Source organism: Dictyostelium discoideum (genome assembly GCF_000004695.1).
Source record: "Dictyostelium discoideum AX4 chromosome 1 chromosome, whole genome shotgun sequence".
NCBI lineage: Eukaryota > Evosea > Eumycetozoa > Dictyosteliales > Dictyosteliaceae > Dictyostelium > Dictyostelium discoideum.
The window spans coordinates 4,515,420-4,535,419 of NC_007087.3; the positions used below are offsets into that span (position 1 = coordinate 4,515,420).

Consider the following 20,000-nt stretch of genomic DNA (forward strand, 5'->3'; position numbering starts at 1 on the left):
CACCAATTGAACCACCAATAACATCTGATTTTGAAAAGTTTGTAACTCTTACTGAATATGGTGAACTCTCTACAAAATTTGGAAATATACTTGTATTTGATCCATATTTATGTCCAATTTGTAAATTAAAATTTGCACCCCATGTTAACATATCATTATCATCTTTTTTATAAATAAAAATAAATAAAAAAATAAAAAAAAAAAAAAATAAAAAAAAAAAAGTTTTTAGTTAATTTATTTCAACCCATGTGTTTTTGAGTTTTAAAAGTGTTAGGAAAGTTGGTAGATGGTTTTTATATTGAAAAAAATGAGAAAAATAGGGGGAGGGGAAGGGAGGTATGTGATTTATTTTTATTTTTATTTTTATTTTTATTTTTTTTTTTTATAAATAATGATAATAAATATTTACTTGTAAATGCACATGAGTGTAAAAATGTTGATTTTAAAGATTTTACAGAATATTCTATAAATTGTTCATTAAATACTAATGTTGATTCAGATTTCCAATCACCTAAACCTAATTGACCTTGACTATTAACACCAATAGAGTAGATTGCAGTTTTAATATCATCATTATTTTTTAAATTACTCCAATTGAATCCATTTTGTAATTTTTCAATTTTTCCACCTTTAATTGCACTACCTAATGTAACTTTCTTTTTTTTTGGGATACCACTATTTTCATCATTATCTTTTTTACCAAATAATTTTGAAAAAAAAGTTCTTTTTATTGTTAAATTCGAATTATTATTATAATTATTGTAATTAAATAAATTATAGTTATTTTTATTATAATTATTTAATATAAAATTTCTACTACAAATTTTAAGAGTAGTAGAAGTAGATGTTTGATGGATATTCTTTAAAATTGATTGCATCTCAATTTTTGGAAAAAAAAAAAAAAAAAAAAAAAAAAAAAAAAAAAAAAAAAAAAAAAAGGAAAAGTGGAGAAAACGACAAATGAAAGTAAAAAAAAAAAAAAAAAAAAAAATTAAATTAAAAAATATCAAAATATCTTTTTTTTTTTTTTTTTTTTTATTTTTATTTTTATTTTTATTTTTTTTTTCTTTTTCTTTTTCCAACCAAAAAAAAAAAAAAAAAAAAAAAAAATAAACTCACTCAAAGATTATTATTATTGTTATAATAAAAAATAAAAAATAAATAAAAAAAAATGAATTTTAAATATATTTGCATCACTATTTGTTTTATCTTTACAATTTTCAATTTATCAAATTCTACATTCACACCAGTTGAGTGTGATTTTTGTACATTGGCCGTCGATTCACTTCACAATATTGCTTTAGCTGACAATTTAACATATGCTGATATTGACGGAGCTTTGGGTAGAATTTGTAATTCAATTCCATCTAATTATTCTGGTTTGGTATGTTTTTTTTTTTTTTTTTTTAATTTTTTATTTATACCATACACACCATTTCTCGGTGATTAACAATAAATTTTTTTTTTTTTTTTAAAAAAGTGTAATTATGTTTTAGAAGCAATGGGACCAACTGTCATTAAACAAGTATTAAATGGAACTAGATCTGAAATTGTTTGCACAGAACTTACCATTTGTTCAAATGTAAATTTAAAAAATAAAAATAGTATTTGTCAAAATGTTGAAACAGCTCTCTTAACTGTTGCAAAAGCAATTGAAGATATTTCCGAATTATTTAATGAATCAACCATTGTATGTATTATTTTTATTATTTTTTAATTGGTCTTTTTTTTAATTGGTAAATTATTAACAAAAAAAAAAAAAATCTTTTAATAATAGATCCAAACTGTTTTGAAAGTTTTAATTGAGGTTAATGATAAAATAACCCAAATTTGTTCAAATTAAAATTGAAAAAAAAAAATACAAAACCAAAAAGTCAATAAAAACTTTTTAAAAATAAAAGATAAAAAAAAAAATCTTTTCTTAAAAAGTGTGATGATAATTTCATGCACACCAACAATTTTAAAATTAAAAAAAAGATTCAAAATAATTAAAACTATTACTAAATTTGTAAATTATTTAAAAAACGTTTTTTTTTGTTTTTTTTTTTTGTTTTTTTTTTTTTTTGTTTTTTTTTTTAATTTTCTCTTTTTTTTATGCTTTTTTTTTTTTATATTTTTAAAAATTAATTAATGTCAAAATTTTTTTTTTTTTTTTCCCACCTAAAAACTAAAACAAATAAATTTATAATAGATTGCTAATAGATATGTCAAATAAAAATAATAGAAATAATAATAATAGTAATAATAATAGTAACAATAATGGTAATAATTTCTTTGAAGATGAAGATTTTTTCGATGAAAACTATAGTGATTCAGAGGAAGAACTTGATAATAGACAAAACAAAATCCAAGAAAATCAAAGATCACCAACACAAAGTACTTTAAATGATTCTATTATTAATAATGATGATTTAGAATTTGCAAATCAATTATTATCTGTTCAAAGACAATTAAATATTAATAATAATAATAACAATAATAATAATAATAATAATAATAATGAAAATAATAACAACAATAGCAACAGTAATAATGGCAATAGTAATAATACAACCACTACCACAACCACTACTACAACATCAGCACCATCAACATTTATAAATTCTCCATCACTTTTAAATAATGTTAATACCATTTTATCTAATAATAACAATAATACCAATAGTAACAGAACATATAACAATCAACAATCGAATGATATTTTACCTATAAATAGTAGAAACACTACCACTACAACCACAACTTCAACATCTTCTTCATTCAACAATCAAAGAAATAATAATAATAATAATAATAATAATAATAATAATGATAATAGTTATAATAGTAGTATTTACCAAAGTGGAGAAGAGTTTGAGGATGATAGTGATACTGATACATTTGAGTTATTAAATTCAAGTAATAATAATTTACGTGTAATTAATAATAATAGTAGTAATAATAATAGTAATAATAATAATAGTAATAATAATAATAGTAGTAATGATGATGAAAATAATAATCAAGAGGCAACAATTGATAATGATATAGATTTACCAATTGTTAATCACTCTGGTTCAGATTATGAAAACTTTTTAGAGCTCAAAAAAACTGCAAACATAATTAAAGTATTGGCAATTTTATTAATGGTATGTATTTTTTTTTTTTTTTTGGTTGAAATACAAATAAAAATACAAATAAAATTTATTCATTTTATTAATTCTTTATTTATTTATTTATTATTTAAATGATAAGTTTTATTCATTTATGTCATACTTTGGACAAAAATGGTGGTTAATTTTTAGGTAAGAATTTTAAAAGAAATGAAAAAAAAAAAAGAATAATTTTTAGTTACTAACTTTTTTTATTTTTTTTTATTTATTTTATTTTTTAAAATTAATCCAAGTTTTGGTTTTGTTTTCAATCCAATTGGCTTTTATGCAAGCCATAATCTTTTAAAGAAATGTTTTTTAGTGGTATGTTTAAATTATTATTATTATTATTATTATTTTATTTTATTATTATTATTTTAAATTATATATAAAATTAATTACTAAACCAACACTTTTATATTTATAAAATTAGTTTAATGTATATCTTGCAGTTGATTTATTATTTAGAGTTGCATATTTATTTACAGATTTTGTTCAACTAAGAGGATTTGGTATATTTATTTCACTTTTATTCATTTCTTTACAAGGTTATATGACATACTTTTGTTATATGTTTTATAAGAAATTACCAATTAGTAGAGAAACCTTTAGAGAATTCTTTTTACATGATCAAGGTTTTTTCTTTTAATTTAATCAAATTGTAAATAAAATAATAAAAATAAATAAATATATAAAAAAAGGTAAATAAAAATATAAAAATATAATCAAAATTTATTTTTTTTTTTTTTATTTATTTTATTGAATTATAATTTTTAAAATTATTAAAGTGATTATTAAAAATAATGGAAATTTAATTTTTGATAAATTTGAAAAGTTTGGATTTTCTTGATTAATATCAGAGATTGATTTACATTTTTCTCTGCCATTTGATTCTTCTTTTTCATTTGGATTTAAACATCTAAAACAATCATATTCACTACATTTACCTTTATTAAAACTACAAACAAATGAACAACGTATTTTAGAGGAACATGAATCAGTTTTATCATTTGATGAATTTTGTGAGCAAATACATTGATTATTTAAAATGATACCATTATTTGATAAACAATCTTCTTCATTTGAATTTGAATTTGAATTTGTTGTTGTGGTTGTTGTTGTTGTAATTATTGAAGATGGTTTATCATTTATTGCAGAAAGTACATTTATAATACCAAATCCTTTAAAATTATCAGGTGATTGAGATTGCGAAGCAGTTTTTAATAAAACTTCTTTAATTTGTTTTGGTGTCCAATTTGGATGAGCTTCAATTATTAATGCAACAGAACCAGCGATTAATGGTGTCGCATGACTTGTACCACTTGTATAACGATATGAATCAATTTCAGAATCATCAGCACCAAAACATAAAACACCTTTTGCTGATACCTCTGGTTTTAATCTACCATCAGAAGTTGGACCATACGAACTGAATGTTGCAATTTCACCAAACGCATCTACTGCACCAACAGTTATCGCAAATTTACTATCGCCAGGCGGACCAACTCCAACCTCCCCGTCATTGCCACTTGCAACCACCACAACAACACCTTTATCAGTTGCGATATCAATTGCTTTCGAAAGTGGGGATGTACCATCACGTTGCCAGTATTCATAATTCTGAGTATACGATAACGATATAGAAATCACGTCAGCACCCATTGATTCACCCCATTCAATTGACTCAATTAGGTAATCTTCTTCAATTGGAATTTCCTCTGAAACGATTTCAGTCTTTGCTAAAATGAAATCTGCATCTGGTGCAACACCAATGATTTTACCAGGTTTATTACCCCCAATTTGCGATAGCACAAACGTACCATGCGAAATTTGTTTCAATCCACCACTCTCTGTATTATCTGTATGTTCAATGAAATCTCTTTCCCCACGAATTCTTAAACCACCTAATGATTCATGACTCTTTAAAAATCCTGTATCGATTACCATAATTGTTGTACCATTACCTTTATAACCTAATTTATGGGCTTCCAATACACCAATTTGATTCAATTGTGAATATGATTTACCATAATCAATACCATTAAATATATTTAATGGCTCATTTTCATCACTATCACTATTTAATTGAATTTGGTTTTTATTAATATCATTATTATTATTATTTGTATTTGGTAAATTTAATTGATTCACTATTGAAATCTTTTTAACAAATTCATTTGAACTAATTAATTGTAAAATTTCTTTTAATTTATCTGGACATGATTGTTGTGCTGATAAAATTTCTTCATTTATTTTCAAACTAAATGATACTGAATTTAACCATTTTGATCTTTTTCTTTCTTTCATTATTGTTGAATTATTTTCTGAATTACCAATTCTTAAAATTTCTTCAATATATTTTTCATTAATTGGATAATCATTTTCATCAATAAAGTTATTATTATTATTATTATTATTATTATTATTATTATTATTATTATTATAATTATTATAATTATTTTTATTATTTTTATTATTTCCTCTAAAAGATCTTCTATTTTTTGATTTTTCACTTAAATAACCAAAATGATTTAATTGAATTTTATTATTTGTTAAAAACTTTTCATTAAATTGTACCCAAATATTTATATTGTTATTTTTATAATTTGAATTATAATTTTTAAAATTAATTTTATTATTATTATTATCTAAATTTCCATTTTTTAATTGATATTTTAAAATAAATTTTGAAACTATTTCATCTATTGATTGATTTTCATTTAAACTTGTAGAAATTGAAATTATTATTGATAATAGTATTAAAACAACTAAAGGAATAAAATTATATTTCCATTCCATATTTATTAAAAGTTATTTTATTATTTATTTATTTAAATTTTATTCTATTTTAAATTAATTTTATTTTATTTTAATTTAATTTTATTAAAAAAAAAAAAAAAAAAAAAAAAGTTTTTAAGGTAAAAATAATTTAATTATACCTTAATAATGATTCACTTTAAATCATTTTTCTTTTTAATTTTTTGGGGTTATTATATCATTTATTAATGTTTTATTTATTATTATTTAATATATATACATAGGAATAAAAATATAAAAAAATAAAAAAATAAAAAAAAGTAAAAACAAAAAAAAAAAAAAAAAAAAAAGTGTGAATTTCTCGATTTGACTTTTTTTTTTTAATTTTAAAATAAAAAAAACATACCACCCAAATCAAATTTTTTACGTATCTTTTTGTTTTAAAAAATGGATCAAAATAGTAATAATAATAATAATAATAATAATAATAATAATAATAATAATAATAATATTAACATTTTAAACAATAGTAGTAATACTAATAATAATAATGAAATAACCAATAAAAAACTAACTCTATTGAATCAAAGAAAAACAACGGATTTCAGTAAAGAATGTTTATCATGTCATTTATTAAGTGGTGGAATATTCACAGTAATGGGCGTTTATCAACTTTATTCAATACAATCATACCCTCAAAGTAAAAAATGGTTAACTTTTATTGGAACTTCTCTTTTATCATTTGGTGTTTATTGGGGTGCAGTTCATCCAATTATAAATAAAGACCAATATGAATAAAACAATTAAATAAATAATAAAAAGAAAAATAATAATACATGTACATATATAATTTATAAAAAAAAAAAAAAAAAAAAAAAATTATTATTAAATTTTATTTTATTATTAAATAGCATTATATTTGTGTGTAATTGATTTTTTATTTTTTTTTTTTTTTATATTATATTATATCTTTTTTTTCTTTTTTTCTTTTTATTTTTTTAAAGTTTTTGGAAATTTGAATTTTGAGTTGAAGATGGATTCATTCTGAAAGATCTACCTCTTAAGAGGAAAGCTAAAAATATACCAGCAGAATATGTAGCAATGAAAACGAAATCTTTAATCATCCACCATGACCAACCATCTGTAATTGCAGTGATAATGATTGAGAGAAAACTTAAAATTATTAAAATGGCTAAACCACACATAAAGTAAAATAATAATTTATGTGAATTAAATCTTGCACCAGCAATACCACAACCTGCTATTAATATACTACCAACACAAAGTATAAATCCAATAATAAATGTTGAAAATGCTGATATAATACCCATAATCTATACATTTTAAAATATTTAATTATTTATTATTAAATATTAATTTTTTTTTTTTTTTTTTTTTTTTTTTTTTTTTTTTTTGGATAATGATTTTTATATTAATATTTATTTTTTTTTTTTTTTTTTACTTTTCTTTTCTTTTCAATTGATCTGATTGTTTTTTTTTATTTTTTTTTTATTTGTTATAACCTACAATTAAGAAAATACATAAGAAATATAATAATCTTATTTTAATTTCTGTGCCTTCGAACCATAGTGCCATTTTTTTATTTTATTTTAAATATATGAAACGATTAAAATAAAAATAATAATAATAATTTTGTTTTATAAATAAATGATGCTGTGTTAATATAATTATAAATAATAAAAAAAAAATATAAAAAAACAAACAATTAAATATTAATTTATTGCAAAGTGTATGTGTGTGTGTGTTTTTATTTTTTTAATTTTATTTTATTTTTTTTTTTTTTTTTTTTCCTCAAATACGTTGCTTTTAAAAAATTAATTTATAAAAAAAAAAAAATTAAAAAAAAAAATTGAAAATATTAAAAAAAAAAAATTGGAAATAATAAAAAAAAATATCTTTTTTTTTTTTTTTTTTTTTTTTTTTTTTTTTTTCCAGCCGATTTGTTAGGGTTACATTTTCATTTTTTTATTTTTAATTTTATTTTTATTTTCTTATAATTTCATTAATGTAAAATAAAAAAAAAAAAATAAAAAAAAAAAAAAGGTTTTTATTAAATATTAATATTTATATATAAATGAATTAATCAATTAATTAAATATTTTTAATACCTTTCACAAATGAATTAATGAATTTAAAATTTACTATTCCTAATTTATAAAGTTGGAACAGTGACATTCTTATTTTCTTTATTTTTTCCTTTTTCTTTTTCTTTTTCTCTTTCTTCCCTTTCTCTTTCTTTTTTTTTTAAAACTATATTTGCAGTATATAAATAAAATAAAAGTTCAATATTTTTACAAGATAATAAAGGTTGATCATTTTCATTTTCATTCTCATTTTCATTTTGATTTGAATTATTAATATTTGAATTTGTTTGTTGTTGAATTGATAAAACTAATTTAAAAATTTTATTAAATTCCTCTATATTAAATGGAATATTATTATTATTTTCATTACTATTATTATTATTATTATTATTATTATTTTCAGAATATTCTTCAATAATTGTTGGATGATATTGTTCAATCATTTTTAAAATTATATTATAAGTACCATTTGGACAAATTGTAGTTTCAGAATTTGAAGTGAATAAATAAAAAATGATTCTAAATTGGTCTCTATTTATAGACGTTTCTGAATTTAATGAGGGTACTTTTAAAACATTTCTTAAAATTAATGATAATTTCTCTGTTGGGAAATTTCTATTTGATGAAGGTTGAATTAAATCTGGTTGTCTTTGAATTAAATACTCCCAATAACTATGTAAAAATTGATTTAAAAATTGTAAACTAATAAAACTATTTTCATTTTTATTATTATTATTTTCATTCTTCTTTTCATTCTTTGTGAAAATTGAATCAATTTGCTGAAATTCATCATAATCAAAGAAACAACCATGAAAATGAATTTCAATATTATTATTAGCTGTATTGCTAATATTATTATTATTATTATTGTTTGTTGAATGTTGTTGTTGTTGTTGTTGTTGTTTCTTTTTAACTAAAACTAGTTGACAATTTAATGGATATTTATTTTGTGTTTTAATTAAATCATTTATTGTTTGTTTATAATTGAATAATTTACCAGAATAAAGAAATTTGAAATTGGTTTCTTCTTCTTCTTTATTTTTTGAATTTTCAATTTCATTACTAAATAACTCTTTTGGTTTATTTAAAATTAAATAATCCTCTACTTTTTTAAATGTCATTTCTTTTTCCAATAAACAAACAAATTGATGTTTTCTATCAATAATAAATCTTACTGATACCTTATTACCATTATTACTATTTGTTCCATTATCTAAATTTTCCATTTTTTAATTACAATAAAATTATTAAATAAATTAAATAAAAACACAATAGATAAATTAATATTTATTTATTTATTTATTTATTTATTTATTTATTTATTTATTTATTTATTTATTTATTTATTTATTTTATTTTATTTTTTTATTTATTTAAATATTTATATATGAATGAATGTGGTTAATTAACAATAAAAATAAAATAAAATAAAATAAAAAAAATTAATAAAAAAAAATAAGGGGGTTTGTATTATATAAAATTTAAAAAAAAAGTGAAAATTAATTAATAATTTAAAAAGAAATAATAAAAAAATAAAAAAAGAATGTAATTCACCACACACATACAAACCATATGAAGTAATAAACTTAATTAAAAAAAAAAAAAAGCATGTAATTCACACACACAAACCATATGAAGTAATAAACTTAAGTTAGTTTTAGTTTGTTAAAAACAAAAAAAAAAAAAATTTTGATAATTATCCAGTTTAGTTTTTTTTTTTGATTTTAAATATTTTTAGTTTTCTTATTTTATTAAATAACTTTTTTTTTTTTGCCTTATTAAATCATGATTATTGTTTGTTTATACTTGGAAATGCACAATGTTGTTAAATTCTTTCGTTTCAATGAATACTACTTTTGCTCAGATATTATTATTATTATTATTAATTTGATATATTTAAACATTTGAGTAAATTACTTTTTCATTGGCACCGTCCTTGAAAACTCGATTATCGTTATTATCTATTTTTGGAGAATAATTAAAAAAAAAAAAAAAAAAAAAATTAAAGTGTCTTTTCAATTTAAATAATTCCTATTTTATCAATTGTTTATTTTTTATTTTTTACTATTTTAGAATCAATAAATTATAGATATTCTTAAAAATGATAGATTTGCCAATAAAAAAAAAAAAAAAAATTAAATGGTTTATTATTTATCTAACATTATAAATTAATTCTTTTAATTTATTGAAATATTGTTTAATGTGTGAAATTATTTATCAAACAAATTGTGAAGTTTTTTTTTTTTTTTTTTTATAAATCTAACTAATTTTATATTATTATTTTCACTTAATAATTTGTTAATTTTACTATTTTTTGCTAGTTTGTCTTATCTAGATTTCTTTGTATTTATATGTACATAAAGTAAATAATATTACAAAAATAATAATAATATATATACATATATTAAAAAAAAAAACTGTTAAAAAAAAAAAATAGAGGGTCAAAAAAAATATGAATAAAAAAAAAAAAAAAAAAAAAAAAAAAAAAAAAAAAAAAAAAAAAGATATTTGTACAAATTAATTTAAAAGATGGTTTGCACACAAAAGTTAAAAATAATAATAATAATAATAATAATAATAATACATATATTAAAAAACAAAAAAAAAAAAAAAAAACTGTTTAATTTAATTCAATAATAAAAATGTGAGGGGAAACCCACCATACAACTACACACCACATAAAAAAAAAAAAAATTAAAAAATTAAATTCAAAATTCCAAATAATATATATAGAAATATTGATATAATTTATATTAATAATATAAAAATTTTACACATAAATGGAGAGAGATATAAAAAAAAAAAAATAAAAAAAAAAAAAAATTTAAATTTTTTTAAGAGGGGAAAAAAAAAAGTGTTGGTGAGATACTAAATATTTAGTGTTGGTTTTTATTTTTTTGCAGTTAAAAAAATTTTATTTATTTTGAATTAAATTTTTTTTTTTTTTTTTTTTTTTTGGCTCATAAAAAAAAAAAAAATTTTTACATGGAGCTGCACACAAAATTTTTTACTCATTAATTTTAAACGCAGCATAGAGTTTGTATGTATAGGTTTTCTATTATAGTATAGTATTATATAATATTATATGTTGTGTAGTATTTGGAACCGTTTTTTTTTTTTTTTTTTTTTTTTTTTGTTTTTTTTTTTGTTTTTTTTTTTTTTTTTCAAAATTTCAAAAATTAGTTGTTACTCCTTCTATAATATATTATTATTTATATAAACTATAAAATAATAATTTTTTTTAAAAAATCATGTAGAAAATTATAATTTCACCTTTTTTTTTTTTTTTTTTTTTTATTTAACAAGTTTTAGAAAAAAAAAAAAAAAAAAATAAAAAAATAATAATAATAAAAATAATAATAATAAATAAAAGAAAAAAAAAAAAAAAAAAATTTATAGAGGAGAAAAAAAAAAAAATAATAACAAAAAAACAATTTAATAAAATGTAAAATTCGTTTGTTTAAAAAAAAAAAAATTTTATTTTATTTATTTATTCATTTTTATAATTATCTCTTTCTTTTTTTTTTTTTTCAATTTTTTTTTCAATTTTTTTATTTTTTTTTAGCCGTTAGACTTTTTGCCCACTTTTTCAAAAATATCACATTTTTTTTTTAAAAATTTTTTTCAAAAAAAATACAAAAAAAAAAAAAATTAGAAACTAACAAATTTTTATTTTTTTATTTTATTTTATTTTTTTTTTTTAAAAAACTATTTTTATTTTTTTAAAATTATCTCTATCTTTCTAAATATATATAATAGTTTTTTTTTTAAAACTTTTTATATAAATTATATATATATACTCTTTTTAAAAGAAAACAAATAATCAACTAAAAAATGAGCTCATCTGATGAATCAGGATCATCATCCTCAGAATCTGAAAAGAAAGTAAAGAAGACCCCAGTCAAGAAGCCAAAGAAGGAACCAAAAGTTTCCAAAAAGGGTAAGAAAGAAGGTAAAAAAACAAAGAAGAAGCCAAAGGATGAAAATGCTCCACGTCGTTATTTATCACCATTCATCTTTTTCTCAAAGGACCACAGATCAGTAATCAAAAACTCTCATCCAAACTGTTCATTTGGTGAAATCGGTAGCTTATTAGGTCAAGAATGGGCTAAAATCTCTGCAGAGGACAAAAAGAAATACGAGAAATTAGCCGCTGAAGATAAGAAGAGATGGGAACTCGAAAAGAAAAACTATGATGAAAAATTAAAAACCCAAAGTCAAGCAGAATCTTCATCCGATAGTTCTGATGAAAGTGATTAAACTTTTAATTTAATTCACTCAATTATTTGTCACCACTATTACCATCATCATCATCATAATCATCATAATCAATTCATTCATCAATCAATCAATTCATCCATCATGTCTACAACCAACTGTGTCACTCTCTCTTTCTCTCTCTACCTTTGTTGTTTATTTATAAAACCCAAACCAATCAACATTTCAACCACTACCAACCAAACAAATAAATAATAATAAAAAAAAAAAAAAAAAACCAAACTTTTTTTAAATTAAAAAAGAAAAAATAAATAAAAAAAAAAAAAAATAATAATAATAATAATAATTTATAACTGTTTATTCATTTTTTTATTTTATTTTTTTTTTATTTATTTATTTATTTAAATAAAGATATCAAACCTTCTTTGGAAAATTCAAGATTTTTTGATTTAATCAAAAATACCAAAACAAATATGTGTTGATAAATTTCAACATTTTCCCCAATTAAAATATATTAATCGATTTTCATTAAAATCTATATACTTTTTTATAAACATTTTCTTTTAATTCATTTTTAAAATAATTTAATTTATTATTAAATAAGAATTTTAAATTATTTTTTAATTTGTATTTGACCTATTTAAATTATTTTAAAAATACTAAAAGAAGAATTTACTTTGGTAATAGAAATTTTTTTTTTTTTCAATTTAATTTATTTTATTTGTAGATATCTTTAGAGGTAATTTAAAAAACTGACAATTAATAATTATTTTATTTTATTTTATTTTATTTCAATTCCTTACAAATTACGTTTTAAAAAAATCTTTCAGTATTGGGTTTAAATGGTTTTATCTCTGGAAATAAATAAAATAGTTCGAACTTGGAAAATAATTAATTCTTTTTTTCCAAAATTAAAAAAAAAAAAATTAAAAAAAAACAATTTTTTAATTTAAAAAAAAAAAAAAAAAAAAAATTTTTAATTATAAAAAAAAAAAATTTAATTATTATTATTTTTTTTTTTTTCAATTAAAACACAATAATTTATTTTATTCATTCATTTTATTTATTTTTATTTTTTTATATTTTTTTTCATAACACTTTTTCATTCATTTATTTTTTTTACAAAAATGCCAAGATTTAATATCCAACAATTAAACAATTATTCACATTTATTTAAAAGACAAGTTAGAGTATCAGATTTAAACTATAATTCACATTTAGACCATTCAAATATTTTAAAAATTGTTCATGGTATGTATAAATTATTTTTTATTTAATTTTTTAAAAAATTTTAACAAAAAAAAAAAAAAAAAAATAGATGCAAGAGCTGAATATTTTAGAGAATTAGGATTTTCAGAGAAAAATTTATTACCAAAATCAAATAAATTAGTACACGGTATAGTTGGAGATTTACAAGCACAGTATTTAAATGAAGGTGAGTTATTTGAAGAATTATTAATTGAAACTGATTTCATTGAAAGATCAAGATGTGGATTTAGAATAACACATAGAATTAAATCATTGAAACCATTTGGCTCTTTGGATCAATTTAATAATAAAAATAATAATAATAGTAATAGTAATAATAATAAACCTAATGGTATTAATTATAATAATAGTAATATTGGTATAAATAAACCAATAGGAGAGAATAGTAATGAACAAAATGCAGCTGGTACAACATTTAAAAATATAGCTTTGATTGAGGTCGGTAATGTGGCAATATCTACAATTGATCATCAACCTTTTGAATTACCAGATTCTTTCTTTAAAACTGTTGGTTTAAATAAAAATTTTCAAATTACAAAAATAAAACTTTAATAAATTCTTTATAAAAAATTGAAATAATAATAATAATGATAATAATAAAAAAAAAAAAATTTTGGATTTAAATAAATATATTATTAAAATAAAACACTTTTAAATTTTCTATTTTTATTTTTTTATTTATTTATATAATATTCTTTAAAATTTCAATTTATTAAACTATGTATACCTGTCAAACTAATTTTTTTTTTTTTTTTTTTTTTTTTTTTTTTTTTTTTCAAAAAAATCCAATCTAAACCAGACCAAATCATTAAAATATTTATTTGAAATTGGTGAAAAGATTTTTTTTTTTTTTTTTTTTTTTTCAATTTTTTTTTTTTTTTTTATGATTTTCTATTTTTTTTTTTTTTTTTTCTTTTTTCTTTTAATCAAATTAGTTTACACTATACAAATCATCCCAATTAAAATTTATATTTGATTTAGTTTTTTTTTATTTTATTTATTTTTTTATTTTTATTTTAAATGACAATTTTAAATAGATTTTGTAGGACAATTTTATTAACTAATTTAGAATTAACAAATTGTGGTATTAGAAAAAATAATAGTTATAAATGTAGATCTTTTACACATACAATTAATATAGATACAAATCATATCGTTCCTATACATACACAATCAAATATAACATTGGAATTATTTCAACCAAAAATTTCAGTTGTAAGTCAAAATATTCCATATTATTTCCAATAAAAAAAAAAAAAAAAATAAAAAAAAATGAAAACTAATTTTTTAAAAAATAATAATAATTAATAAATAAATAAATAAATAAAAAAAAAAAGGTTGGAGTTGGTGGAGGTGGTGGAAATGCAGTTAATCATATGATATCACAAAGTTTAGAAGGTGTTGAATTTTTTGTATGTAATACAGATAGCCAAGATTTAATTAAATCAAATAGTATAAATAAGATTCAATTAGGACCTCAATTAACCAAAGGTCATGGTGCGGGTGCAAATCCAGAAAAAGGTAGATTAGCAGCAGAAGAATCAAAAAATAAAATTATTCAAACTTTTAAAGATACAGATTTATTATTTTTAGCAGCAGGTATGGGTGGTGGTACTGGTACTGGTTCTTCACCAATAATTGCAAAAACAATTAAAGAGTTTAAAAAAGAAACAATTATAGTTGGTGTTGTAACTGTGTATGTATAAAATCATTATCATCATCATCATCATCATCGTCATCATCACTATATTATTAATTATTTTATTATTACTAATTTTAACTTTAATTTTAATTTTAATTTTAGACCATTTAATTTTGAAGGTAAAAGAAAAGAAATTATAGCAAAGAAAGGATTAGAAGAGTTGAGTAAATATGTTGATACTTTAGTTGTTATATCAAATCAAAATCTATTGGATGCAAGTAAATCTGATATTCAATTGGAACAAGCATTTTTAATGGTTGATGAAATATTGCATACTGGAATTAGATCAATTGCAAATATTATTAATGTACCTGGTATGATTAATTTGGATTATAGTGATGTTGTAAATATTTTAAAAAATAGAAAAGGTTTATCAAGAATTGGATTTGGTGAAGCATCTGGTGAGGATAGAGCATATAAAGCAGTACATAAAGCAATTAAGAATCCATTAATTGAAATTGATGATCAGAAATTCACTGGTTTATTAGTTAATATAAGTGGTGGTAATGATATAACTTTAAATGAAATTAGTAAAACTATAAATTATTTACAACAAAATGCTGATCCTGATGTTCAAGTTTTCGTTGGTCATACTGTTGATAATTCTTTATTAGGTAAAATAAGAATTTCTTGTTTATTTGTACATTAAAATTAATTTTTTTTTTTTTTTAAAAAAAAAAAAAAAAAAAAAAAAAAAAAAAACCAAAAAAACCAAAAAAAAAAAGTAAAAATAATATGTTTATTTTTTTTTTTTGGTAATTAATTATTTGTTTTTGTAAAGATAAGTAAAAAAAAAAAATAAAATAAATAAAAATAAAAAAAATAAAAAAAAAACTTGGAAATCATTTTTTAAAATGTATTTGTTTTTTTTTTTTTTTAATTATTAAAATAAAATCTTTAATCTAAAAATAATTTTCTAAAAATAATCTTTTTTTTTTTTTTTTAAAAAAAAAAAATATCTTTTTTATTTTTTGACATTTATCCACGTAAATAATATTTGTCCAACAGACATTTTCAATTAATTGTTTTTTTATTTTTTTTATTTTTTTAATTTTTATTTTTTTTCAAATTCGACTTTTTTTTTTTTTTTTTTTTTTTTTAATATTTTTTTTTTGTTAACACCACACATTAAAACTTTATATATAACAATATACATATATATATATATATATATAAAAGAAAAAAATAAAAAAAAATGAGTGAAATTCAACCAAAAACAGAAGTTCCACCAAAAACAGTTGAAGAAGAAGAGGAATCAGATGATGAAGAAGATAACACAAAAGTAACTGAAGGAGGTAATCCAACAGGTGGCGAAGGTGCAGCAAAAAAAAAGAAAAAGAAAAATAAAAAGAAGAAGAAGGCAGCACCAGTTGCAAGTGCAGCAGATATTATTGATTCTAAACCAATTCCATCTGGTTTAGTTCAAACTAATCCACCAACTATTCCAGTTTCAAAACAATTTTCAAATGGTGTTTACCCAATGGGTGAAATTCAAGAATATAGAGATAGGGATGTTTTTTTTTTTTTTTTTTTTTTTTTTTTTTTTTTTTTTTTTTAAAATCTTATAAGAACATATAATATTAATAATAACAACAATTATAAATAAAAAAGTAATTCATATCGTACAACATCAGAAGAAAAAAGATTAGAAGAACGTATTCATGCAAATATTTATAATGATGTACGTAGAGCAGCAGAAGTACATCGTCAAGTTAGAAAGTATGTTCAAGGTATTGTTAAACCAGGATTAGGATTAACAGAATTGGTAGAAAGTTTAGAGAATGCATCAAGAACTTTAATTGAAGCAGATGGATTGAAAGCAGGTATTGCATTTCCAACAGGTGTTTCATTGAATCATATTGCAGCTCATTTCACACCAAATACAGGCGATAAGACCGTTTTGAAAAAGGATGATGTTTTAAAGATTGATTTTGGTACACATGTCAATGGTTATATCATCGATTGTGCATTCACTGTGACATTCGATGAGAAATATGATAAATTAAAAGATGCAGTACGTGAAGCCACCAACACTGGTATCTATCACGCTGGTATTGATGCACGTCTCGGTGAGATTGGTGCTGCAATCCAAGAGGTTATGGAATCCCACGAAATCGAACTCAATGGTAAAACCTACCCAATTCGTTCCATTCGTAATTTGAATGGTCATTCAATTCGTCCATACGTCATTCATGGTGGTAAAACCGTACCAATCGTTAGAGGTGGTGAAATGACAAAAATGGAAGAAGGTGAATTTTATGCAATCGAAACTTTTGGTTCCACTGGTAGAGCTCAAGTCATTGAGGATTTGGAATGTTCTCATTATATGAAAACCGATTATCAAACCACTGTTAGATTACCAAAAGCAAAACAACTCTTACAATATATCAACAAAAATTATGATACCCTTTGTTTCTGTCGTCGTTGGTTAGATAGAGCAGGTGAAGATAAACATATATTGGCTTTAAATAATCTTTGTGATTTAGGTATCATTCAACGTCATGCACCATTAGTTGATTCAAAAGGTTCTTATGTTGCTCAATATGAACATACTTTATTATTAAAACCAACTGCAAAAGAAGTTTTATCAAGAGGTGATGATTATTAAATTTAGTAAAAAAAAAAAAAAAAAAAAAAAAAAAAAAAATTAGTTACTCTTTAAATAAATAAATTTTTTTTTTTTTTTAGTATAATTGTATATTTAAAAGGAATTTATTTATTTTTTTTTTTTTAGATTAAATCAAAAAACAATAACCATTTTTACTTTTCTTCAAAATATTCCATCTTAAATATTTATTATAAGGCTTAATCTTTCTTTTTCAGGTATTATTGATCGTAAAAATGAAATTTAAAAAATATTAATCAATATAAATTCAAATTTATATTTTTTAAACCTTATTTTCACAAACAATAATACAATAAAAAAGAAGGGATTAAGCCTTTTAATAAATTTTAAGATGATTAGTAATATTAAAAATTACAGAAATATTCCATTGAGTTTTTAATATTAATTCAAACTTTTATCCTTTTATTTCCCAAATTAAATAGTTTAATTTTTGTTAATTTAATAATTTAATATTATAGATTTTTATTTTTATTTTTTTTAAAATTTAATTATATGTTGAATATTTTTGCACAATAATTTAAATAATAATTTTAAAATAATACTCACCTAAATTTTTACTGATGTTTAATTTGAATTTTTTTATTATAGAAATAAAATATAGGTAATGATTCTTTATTTAATAATTTTCTTTTATATTTAGTTATTATGTATAAGAATTTCTATAACCTACATTAAAAAATAAAAAAAGTCTAATTACAGTTTTTCTTAAAATAATAGTGTTTAATTAATTATTTTACAACAATTATATGTACCTTTTTGTATCAATATAAGAGTTTAACTTTGATAGGTTGTTTATATATTATTTATTTTTAAAAAAGAAATAATTAATAATTCATTTTTTTTTTTTTTTTTTAACTGAAAATAATTTTTGAAAAACTTTTAATTATACCTTTTTTATAAATAAAATTTTATTGCAGTATTTTTTTGGAAAAGTAAATAAAAAAAAAAAAAAAAAAAAAAAAAATTTTTCCATATTATAAAATTATTTTTATCTAATTAGGTTCATTATTTTTATAATAAATAAATTTACCCCAAATTTTAGAAATGGGGTTTAAAATAATTTAATTTTTTTTTTTTTTTTTTTTTTACCATTCAACTAATTTTCCAAAAAAAAAAATAAAAAAAATAAAACTGGAAAAAAAAAAGGTGTAAAGTTATACTAGTTTATAATTGTTATTTTTAGTAACCATTTTAAGCCAAACTAAACAAAAATGATTTTTAGTAAGTATTTTGTTTTATTATATATATATATTTTTTTTTCCAAATTAAATACTAACTCATTTCCAGAATATTTATCACAAATTTCCAAAAATACAAATAAAACCACAACTAAAAAATTTGAAAACAATAGTAATGTTATGGAAATAAAATTCTCAGTGAATGTTGTCCAAAAAAGCAGAGGTTCAGTACACACATTCTTTTATACTAGACCAAATTACTCTATTTAAATAATCAAAAAAAAACCTTGTAATTTTAATAATAAATAAATAAATAAAATTGTATAAATACTATGAAAACTATATATGTATAAACTTTTTTTTTTTTTTTTTTATAATTTATTTATTTTATTAAAAAAACTTTAAAAAAAAAGATAATAGTGCTTTTATGATTTCTTTTTTTAGAAAACGTAAGCACATTAATTCTTTCTAATTCAATTGATCATAAACGAGGGAGTTATTAATGCCACGCTCTGTCAATAGAAGTAGTTGAATTTGTTGAAATAGATAATATAATTGAATCAATTTTTGCATAATTTTTATCTTTGTCGGCAAAGCTTTTATGTTCTTTACTTTCCAAGTGTACCTTTAAAACTTCAAATTCAGTATTACAACATTCACAATAACCCTGTGATCTCTTTTTCTTTTTATTATTTGAGTTGTTATTTGAATTATTATTATTATTATTATTATTATTATTATTATTATTATTATTATTATTACTTGTATTGTTTGTATTATTTGAATTATTATTATTGTTTGTATTGTTTGCATTATTTGAATTATTATTATTGTTTGTATTGTTTGCATTATTTGAGTTATTATTATTATTATTACTATTTGAGTTATTCGAATTGTTATTATTTGAAATGTTATTTTGTATACAATTATTATTGTTGCTAAGATTATTGTTTATACCACTACTATTGCCATTAATACCATTATTGTTGCTATTATTGTTGCTATTATTATTAT

General features: G+C 19.4%; 13 protein-coding genes across 13 annotated transcripts in view; 8 read left to right on the forward strand and 5 right to left on the reverse strand.

Annotated features, from left to right (window-relative positions):
* The window catches only part of DDB_G0270246 (regulator of chromosome condensation domain-containing protein), a gene marked incomplete at both ends in the record, with an annotated part of 1,972 nt that extends 1,094 nt beyond the window's left edge, over positions 1-878 (reverse strand). Inside the window, 2 exons of the mRNA XM_641558.1 lie at positions 1-162; positions 410-878. The exon at positions 1-162 is cut by the window's left edge and continues 1,094 nt beyond it. Of these exons, the coding sequence (XP_646650.1) occupies positions 1-162; positions 410-878 (631 nt within the window). The remainder of the gene's footprint in view (positions 163-409) is intronic.
* A 293-nt stretch (positions 879-1,171) lies between these two features.
* DDB_G0270248 (hypothetical protein) lies at positions 1,172-1,843 on the forward strand (the record flags this gene model as incomplete). Its single annotated transcript, XM_641559.1, has 3 exons — positions 1,172-1,384; positions 1,481-1,690; positions 1,778-1,843. 3 exons carry the CDS (start codon positions 1,172-1,174, stop codon positions 1,841-1,843), a joined length of 489 nt encoding a protein of 162 aa, XP_646651.1.
* A 361-nt stretch (positions 1,844-2,204) lies between these two features.
* On the forward strand, positions 2,205-3,780 carry DDB_G0270250 (hypothetical protein; the record flags this gene model as incomplete). Its single annotated transcript, XM_641560.1, has 2 exons — positions 2,205-3,128; positions 3,565-3,780. The coding sequence occupies 2 exons, from the start codon at positions 2,205-2,207 to the stop codon at positions 3,778-3,780; spliced, it is 1,140 nt and encodes a 379-aa protein (XP_646652.1).
* A 107-nt stretch (positions 3,781-3,887) lies between these two features.
* On the reverse strand, positions 3,888-5,930 carry DDB_G0270252 (hypothetical protein; the record flags this gene model as incomplete). The annotated part of the gene is made up of 1 exon (XM_641561.1): positions 3,888-5,930. One exon carries the CDS (start codon positions 5,928-5,930, stop codon positions 3,888-3,890), a length of 2,043 nt encoding a protein of 680 aa, XP_646653.1.
* A 405-nt stretch (positions 5,931-6,335) lies between these two features.
* On the forward strand, positions 6,336-6,686 carry DDB_G0270254 (hypothetical protein; the record flags this gene model as incomplete). Its single annotated transcript, XM_641562.1, has 1 exon — positions 6,336-6,686. The coding sequence occupies one exon, from the start codon at positions 6,336-6,338 to the stop codon at positions 6,684-6,686; it is 351 nt and encodes a 116-aa protein (XP_646654.1).
* A 200-nt stretch (positions 6,687-6,886) lies between these two features.
* Positions 6,887-7,484, reverse strand: DDB_G0270256 (hypothetical protein; the record flags this gene model as incomplete). Its single annotated transcript, XM_641563.1, has 2 exons — positions 6,887-7,222; positions 7,416-7,484. The coding sequence occupies 2 exons, from the start codon at positions 7,482-7,484 to the stop codon at positions 6,887-6,889; spliced, it is 405 nt and encodes a 134-aa protein (XP_646655.1).
* Positions 7,485-8,061: 577 nt separating this feature from the next.
* DDB_G0270258 (hypothetical protein) lies at positions 8,062-9,219 on the reverse strand (the record flags this gene model as incomplete). The annotated part of the gene is made up of 1 exon (XM_641564.1): positions 8,062-9,219. One exon carries the CDS (start codon positions 9,217-9,219, stop codon positions 8,062-8,064), a length of 1,158 nt encoding a protein of 385 aa, XP_646656.1.
* Positions 9,220-11,827: 2,608 nt separating this feature from the next.
* On the forward strand, positions 11,828-12,253 carry nhp6 (HMG1/2 box-containing protein; the record flags this gene model as incomplete). Its single annotated transcript, XM_641565.1, has 1 exon — positions 11,828-12,253. One exon carries the CDS (start codon positions 11,828-11,830, stop codon positions 12,251-12,253), a length of 426 nt encoding a protein of 141 aa, XP_646657.1.
* A 1,085-nt stretch (positions 12,254-13,338) lies between these two features.
* Positions 13,339-14,032, forward strand: DDB_G0270262 (hypothetical protein; the record flags this gene model as incomplete). The annotated part of the gene is made up of 2 exons (XM_641566.1): positions 13,339-13,462; positions 13,530-14,032. 2 exons carry the CDS (start codon positions 13,339-13,341, stop codon positions 14,030-14,032), a joined length of 627 nt encoding a protein of 208 aa, XP_646658.1.
* A 468-nt stretch (positions 14,033-14,500) lies between these two features.
* Positions 14,501-15,831, forward strand: fszB (mitochondrial cell division protein; the record flags this gene model as incomplete). The annotated part of the gene is made up of 3 exons (XM_641567.1): positions 14,501-14,695; positions 14,818-15,176; positions 15,285-15,831. 3 exons carry the CDS (start codon positions 14,501-14,503, stop codon positions 15,829-15,831), a joined length of 1,101 nt encoding a protein of 366 aa, XP_646659.1.
* Positions 15,832-16,377: 546 nt separating this feature from the next.
* metap2 (methionine aminopeptidase 2) lies at positions 16,378-17,790 on the forward strand (the record flags this gene model as incomplete). The annotated part of the gene is made up of 2 exons (XM_641568.3): positions 16,378-16,691; positions 16,794-17,790. 2 exons carry the CDS (start codon positions 16,378-16,380, stop codon positions 17,788-17,790), a joined length of 1,311 nt encoding a protein of 436 aa, XP_646660.3.
* Positions 17,791-19,019: 1,229 nt separating this feature from the next.
* Positions 19,020-19,256, forward strand: DDB_G0270768 (hypothetical protein; the record flags this gene model as incomplete). Its single annotated transcript, XM_641569.1, has 2 exons — positions 19,020-19,029; positions 19,096-19,256. 2 exons carry the CDS (start codon positions 19,020-19,022, stop codon positions 19,254-19,256), a joined length of 171 nt encoding a protein of 56 aa, XP_646661.1.
* A 229-nt stretch (positions 19,257-19,485) lies between these two features.
* DDB_G0270266 (hypothetical protein) overlaps positions 19,486-20,000 on the reverse strand; it is a gene marked incomplete at both ends in the record, with an annotated part of 2,744 nt that continues 2,229 nt past the window's right edge. Inside the window, one exon of the mRNA XM_641570.1 lies at positions 19,486-20,000. This exon is cut by the window's right edge and continues 1,283 nt beyond it. Coding sequence (XP_646662.1) covers positions 19,486-20,000 — 515 coding nt within the window.